Source organism: Cannabis sativa, chromosome 5 (assembly GCF_029168945.1).
Source record: "Cannabis sativa cultivar Pink pepper isolate KNU-18-1 chromosome 5, ASM2916894v1, whole genome shotgun sequence".
NCBI lineage: Eukaryota > Viridiplantae > Streptophyta > Magnoliopsida > Rosales > Cannabaceae > Cannabis > Cannabis sativa.
In genome coordinates this window covers 2,027,583-2,035,032 of record NC_083605.1, presented here as the reverse complement: position 1 = coordinate 2,035,032, position 7,450 = coordinate 2,027,583, and the positions used below count along the sequence as shown (strand labels likewise).

Sequence of the window (7,450 nt, the reverse complement as noted above, 5' to 3'; positions counted from 1 at the left end):
GGTAAGTGGTTGGAAACATGTGTTGAAAATTGCTCACTGGTTAAAGATAATAAAGTCTTATGTAACAACATTAATGAGTTGGAAGATAAACTTAAATGTTGTGAATCTGAACTGTCTTTAAAAGAGTCTAAAATTATTTCTTTAACAAAGGAACTTGAAAACATTAAAAAGAATGTTAAAATGTTAAATCTAGGTTCCACCATTTTTTAAAAAATTCAAAAATCTGGCCAAACTAATCATGTTGGTCTGGGTTATGTTTCTAATCAATCTAATTTCAATACCAATTTTGTTAAATCTAATAGTTTTGTTTCTGGAAGAACTGTTTTTACCTTGCAGGTTTCTGTCTCTACAGCAAAGCACTCCACTGTTACAGAAAAGAAGCAGCACTGTAAGTTTGACAATTTCAAAGAGAATGGAAGACGTTTCATCCCTATTTGCCATTTTTGTAGAATAAAAGGTCACATTCGACCTAAGTGCATAACCATGCAAAACATGTTTAAATCTAATTATCTTGGAAATAAACATGTTTTACAAAAATAAAAATGGGTTGTCAAAAACAAATGCTTGGTAGGTTCTACTTGTGTTAAAACTATTGCTTCTAACATGTGGTACTTTGATAGTGGTTGTTCTAGACACATGATAGGTGAAAAAGAATATCTTGTGAACATTAGACCAATTCACTGTGGAGAAGTTACATTTGGTAACAGTCTTACTGGAAAAGTCATAGGAATGGGAACTGTCTAGTTCGAAGGGCTTCCTAAACTAAAGAATGTCATGTTGGTTGAAGGACTAAAAGCTAATCTACTTAGCATTAGTCAAATTTGTGATCAGGGTTATACTGTGAGCTTTGATAGTAATCATTGCTATGTATATAATATTCTTGATGAAATTGTCTTACAAGGGCTTAGATCTAGTTTAATTGTTATACTCTCACTGCGTATGTTACTTGTCATTCTTTCATTGAAAATGTTACTGATCTATGGCATGAAAAACTTGGTCATATTCATTTTAAAAATCTGAAGAATTGTCTGCTACAGGGATTGTTCAAGGATTACCTAAATTAGGCAAGGAGTCTTTGGGAAAATGTGGACCATGTCAGCTTGGTAAGCAACTTAAAATTTCTCACAAGAGTGTCCCTGATGTGAATACTTCTAGAGTTCTCGAACTCCTGCACATGGATTTAATGGGTCCAATCCAGGTAGAAAGCTTAAATGGTAAGAGGTATATTTTTGTGTGTGTTGATGATTTTTCTCGATTTTCATGTGGGTGGATTTTTTGAGAGAAAAATATGATACTTTTGAAGCTTTCCAATCTTTGTGTTTGAAATTAAGAGTAGAAAAAGATTGTAACATTGGTAAAATTGTTCGGATTAGGAGTGATCATGGAAAGGAATTTGAAAATACTATATATGATGAATTTTGTAAAGCTAACGGTATTTCTCATGAATTTTCTGCTCCTAAAACTCTTGAACAAAATGGAGTGGTTGAAAGAAAGAATCGTACTCTAACAGAAATAGCTAGAGTAATGTTGAATAGCAAAGAGTTATTTTGTGCTTTCCATTATATTATATATAGATTGATACAAAGAGTTATTTGAATTTTAAAATAATAATATTAAGTGTATAAATTTAAATGTCTCGCGTGTGTAAGAATATATTCATAAGCAGTGTATGGTAGCTCTGATAATTGGATAATATACCTTAAATTCATTAACAGTTCAGTAGTTTAAAAATTTTTACAGCTAAAACTTAAACTTGGAGGATTACGTGCAAGTAAAACAATAATTAATAAAAATTAACTACAAAAAAACTCAAATACAAATTATTACCATAACAACAATAATATAATAATAATGCCAATTCTAATAAATGTTGCCCATGTAGTTGACTAAAAAATAGTGGGTTATATGACAAGAGAGATATAAAATAAAGACAATGAAAAGATTTTATATTGAGCACAAGTACTCTTTCATATTTCTTATTAAAAACAAAAGAAAAATTGTGATTGGCTAAAAAATAAAAGTAGGTCAAGTGGGGTATGCTTGTAAAACAAGCATAATACCAACAAAACTCTTATTAGACCAAAAGTTGAGAAAGTAATTTTGTGACATTTTTACATGAACTAAATGTCATTATAGAAGTAATTTTTGAAAGCTTCAAAATGTTGGAGAAGAAGACCACCATTAACAAATACAGAGTGATCAGCATCATTATTATTATCCCTAAGTATCAAAAAACCACCATCAATTTCTTCATAAGCAAGCCCAAAATGGATCTCATTTCCCCAACCAAAATCAATACCCTCAAACGACAAGTTCAACCAACTCGTCACTATGATGTTAGGATTCCCCCAATGTCTTCCACCTCCGCCGTTACTTGACGTCGATTCATAACTGTTTTGAAACTTTGTCAAATCTTTTTCACTTTTTAGAAACTCAGTTGCTGACATTATGTAATCGTTTGTAACCATCTCAATAACCGAACGTACTTTACTAACTCCGTAACTTAACGGTTTACACAACAACTCCCCAGCTTCACAACTCGCCATTGGCTGGAAAGCTCCGTTACCGAAGTAAGAAAGCGGTAACGGAGGCTGAAGACGTTGACGCAAGTCGACTGACACTAGACAAGCAGTTACTTGTTCCTTTAAGTTCTTCCTTGCCTTAACCGAACACCTCCAAATATGAGCCGTTAAGGCCTCGTAACACGTGTAAGGTCGAGATCGACGGTCTTGATCGTTGTTATTCGCCTTGTTCTTAAGTTTCTGGACTTGTTCTTTTGTAAGTTTTAACGTGAACAATGTCGTTTCCATCTTTTTACGCTCTTCGGTGGTGGTGGGAGCGGCGGCGTTAGACTGTTTCAACAAAAACGGCATCTTATTACAAAAGTCGTTTGAGTGATCAAACCGCTGTGGGTTTGCAACACAACAATCACCAACTCCAAAGGCTTTTTTGTCGAATAATGGTGCGTTTTGTAACGGCAAGCCTCGTGCGATTCGGGCCCACTCTTTCGTGAAACTGGCGGCGCTTACTCCATCCACCACGACATGTGACATAGTAATCCCTAGGCTTAAACCACCACAACTTAATTTGGTTAGTTGGACGAGAAGAAGAGGGCGTTCGTGGATTGGGAGAGACTCGTTTATGTAAGGAATAAGAAAACGATTAGACTCAGGAGTTGGTGTGAAGTGATCTTTCTCGAAATGAGAAAGATCTGCGTTCAGCTCGGCTACAACGAAAACCGCCCCGTCTTCGTTGCATTCGAGCTGAAAACCGCTGTTGTCCAAGTTGCGCAAGCGCCCAGCTAGTGGATAGAAGTGGAGTAGAGTGTGGCTCAAGGAATCGATTAGGGTTTGAGTAACGGTTTCGAATGGGGTTGTGTTTGGCGCATAAAAATAAATAACACTTGTGTGAGTTGTGCATCCGATCTGATCCCATACCGACAAGGATTGATTTCCTTTCCAAGTTGGTTTTGAAGGAGTCACCATAAGTTTTTGCTTCATCTTCAACTCCATCTTATTTTTGTCTTTAAATTTGGATTTGGAATAATAACTAATATTTGTGAAAATAGAGGTAAGGATACTCATATATTTATAGGGAGAAATTTGATGTTGCGTATGCTCTAATAACTAAGACGAGTATTTCAATTTTTCCAAGGAAGATGAATTATTTATTCGTTATTATTATTAATTATATATATTAATTAATATTTTTTTTCCATAATTGTGTATATTGGAACTATATAGGGTTACATGTAAATTTTTAGAAAATTTTAAATAGTTTACATACGGAAAAAAAGGTTCAAATATTTTATTACAGGCGTGATTATTTTTTTATACGTGGTAAGTAATTGTTTGAAATTTATTTTTAGGACGGTAAATTAGTCAGAATTTTCTAAAAATTCACTAATAATTTTAAATAATTATAACCTATACGCCATCATTACAAACATTATTGGACTATAAAACTTTGTCGAATATCAAAACAAAAAATAGGTATATATATATGATAAAAATTATTGATATTTGACATTTTCAAATATCAAATACCATATTAACATGTTAATTTATTATTCGTTAGCGGTTTCTCATATAAACATAATATTTGTATCTTTTAAGTTATTAATATTTTGCACAAAATATATAAATAATATAATATAAAATATATAGGGGAATTATTTTATATACTGTTTTTTTAACTTTTCTTTTTTAATTTGCGGTTTGAGTTTCTAAAGTGGTTGCAGTTGTAATAGGGATTTCTATAGGATTTTTTATTACAATTTAAGTTGCAGCGCTAGTTACAATAAGATTTTCTATGTAAAATTCTGTAAAAATACAAAAAAAAAAAACTGTTATGGAGTGTAAAAATAAAAAAACCTCAAATATATATAGTGAGAATTATATAAATATTTGAAATGATATAGATTTTTAAAAACAATCTTTTTAATAATAAATATATCACATGCATTTATTGAAAAAGTGAAAGATCTAACAAATTAGTACAAATTGCCTCCACCAATATATTATTCTATTTTCATATAAACAAAATATGTCATATGAGTAAATAATTGATAATAATTTAAACTAATTATTTTTTATATGAAAAATTGTTTTTAATATAATTTATTCTAAATTAAAACAAATTCAAAAATTATTTTTTAGAATTGTTAAAAATATTATTTTTGACAGCACAGTTGACGCAATACACTATTACAATAACTATTTTATTTTGAAATGAAATAAAATTGGACCATTCCAATATTACAAGATGATAAAATATTTAATAAATTCTTTTTATATGTTTTAAATTTTGTTTAATTTTATTCTTATTTTTTATATTTTTATTTCTCAACAAAAGATATTCTTAATATAATAGATATAGATATTTATATAGATAAGGAGTAAATGTATGTATTAATGCATTTATTACAAGATTATGTCTCACTTTTTCAACAATACTGACAAAATGTATTGAAATGTGAAATAATAATTGCATAGTGTTATATTATTTATATATTAAATAAAAAAATATAATATTGTAAGTTTTATGATTATTTATATCTCATCACAGCATCTCATAAATTAAAAATATGTTGTGATTGTATAATTATACTCATCCTATAAAATTTAATAATCAACTCTATTTTTGAGTATTAAGGTTGGCTTAGAACATTGTAGTGTGAACTCTTCAGCAAAGTTCTTGGATTAGATATGTTTAATAATAATACAAAAAGATAGTGAGAGTCCCTTGATAGGCTACAAAAGGTATTGTCTCTCTTTTTATTAGTCTAAATTTAATCTATATATGCATTATGTTGAGATCCTTGTACTTGGTTCATATTTGATTAAACTAATTTTAATTCAAATTCGCTTCTACTTTTTTAACTCTGATATAGACTATAAAAACTAACAAGTGTGTCGAGAATAAATCTACGAACGTCTTCCACATCGAGATTGACGCTTCTGATAATTGAATGATCACCAATCGTGCACGTTGTCCTCCAAAGTTGCAACAAGGATTCGACACTTCACCAGTTGTGGTTAACCTCCATAATAGTATGAAATTTATCTAAGTAATTGATAAGATTAGTTGAACCTTTAAATTTTAGTGACTCAGAGAGACGGAAGCCTTTTAGAAGTCGGGCTTGTCACACTTCCTCCGTAAAGGACAACGTTCCATGCAATTTGTAAATTGACTTCTTTTGTTATTCGCTCACAAAAGACTCTCCTGATCATCGATTCCTCCTTGCCAGATAGGATTGTTGGAAGGTACAACTTGATTTCCAGGTGGGGTAGCTAGCGCTCCTATGTTTGCAGGTATCACCACATTATCTAGTGATGTGGGTGCGACTAGCGGGTTAAGGACATTAATCACATTGTTGACATTCGCAGGGGGTTGTCCAGCAAGGGGGATATCTTGATTGGCCATGTGGGGATCATGGGGTTCCTCCTCAACTTTGTGATTACTCGTCGGGGATCGTGCAAGGAATGCTTCATTTAGACAGTCTTATAAAACTCCCCTATGTACATGGTATCTTCCTCCTAGCCTGGTGTAGACTGGGCTTGACCTGGTATAAATGATGGGAGAAAGACTATTAGACCTCGAGGAAGAAGAATGAGATTCATGGTCATTTACCTCAAAACGCGATTGTGCACGACTATGCAGAATTGTTCGTTCATTATCCGGCCTATCCTCCCTTTGGCTATGTCGATGGTTTGAATTAGGAACTGCGGCCCTTTCCACATGCAAGGTCACAGATAGGCAACTTTAAGTCAAGCCCATATGGATTGCGATTATTAAGGAGATTAGCATGTTCATTATGACGCCTAGTACTATTAGTTACTTGGTTATCCATGCGACACTGATTGGGAATTCGCTGTGGACATCTGGTATGGGTTTGATTTCTCCCTGTAATTTCAGCCTCCAAGGCTTGCATTTGTTCTTGGACTGTCGTGTACTGGGTGCTTATCAATAGCACTATACCCTCAGTGGCAGGGATAGGTGTGATTGGCGAAAAGTAGCCCAAAGTGGTTACCAGTGTCGAGGTCTCACCAACTAGACCTAAAAATTGTGGAAAAATGTTTAGGGGAGTCGTGGTAGTATGTCCCCTTCCTCCAACAGTGGTGTCGACAGGAGTGGCTCCACTGTTAGTGATAGGGACATTGGTTATGCCTAGGTTAATGGTTTCATTGTTGTTATTCATGTATGTCTGATCTGTAGCCATTGCGATTCTCCTCTAAAATCCTAGAAATATCAGAAAATTATTCCCACAGACGACACCAAATGTTATCAAAAGAATTTAGATAACACCAAAAAGTGAGTATTCAAGCGAAGCAAGAACACCCACTTGCAGTTATACGAGTACTTACCTAGAATAACGAGTACTCAAAGTTTAGGCTATGAAATATACAAAAACAAGAACAGGAAAGTGAAGAAGACAGAGAAGTATATTGGCTTAGTCATAGCTTGATCTACTTATTAGTCTACTTTTGCAATAGTTTTAGCTTAGTTTATTTGATTTGAATTACTCATTCATATAGAGAGTAAGTGTCCATTGATCTTACATAACCAGTCAAAAAAGGACCCTTATTACATTTAATTATATCTTAATTAATACAAATATGCAAAGAATAAATGCAAGAACAGTTTTATCTATTACTGATTAATTGCTTAACGTCTGCGACTTATTGATTTGTAGATCACCTATTCATATTCCTAACACGTGAGCTCACAGGCTTTGTGGTGTTATACTGCATAACGGGCCTTTGGGCCTGTAATTAATAAATATTTGTGATCATCCTAAATTGCATATTTGGACATTCTCTGGGTTGATAACTTAGAACATGTGAGTCTCAACATGTACTTAGTCATTTAGACCAAACCTATGTAAAGAAGTGGTCTTTACTCATCGCAGGAGAGATGACATACTTGCTCATCATATATAATCGATATA

The 7,450-nt window shown here is 32.9% G+C and overlaps 1 protein-coding gene across 1 annotated transcript; it reads right to left on the bottom strand.

Moving 5' to 3' along the window:
* Positions 1-2,023: 2,023 nt before the first annotated feature.
* On the bottom strand, positions 2,024-3,651 carry LOC115716993 (spermidine hydroxycinnamoyl transferase-like). Its single transcript, XM_030645919.2, has one exon. It carries the CDS (start codon positions 3,582-3,584, stop codon positions 2,121-2,123), a length of 1,464 nt encoding a protein of 487 aa, XP_030501779.2. The 5' UTR covers positions 3,585-3,651; the 3' UTR covers positions 2,024-2,120.
* Positions 3,652-7,450: the final 3,799 nt, after the last annotated feature.

Coding starts and splice junctions, on each gene's coding strand:
- LOC115716993 (XM_030645919.2), bottom strand. CDS start 3,584: ATGAGTATCCTTACCTCTATTTTCACAAATATTAGTTATTATTCCAAA.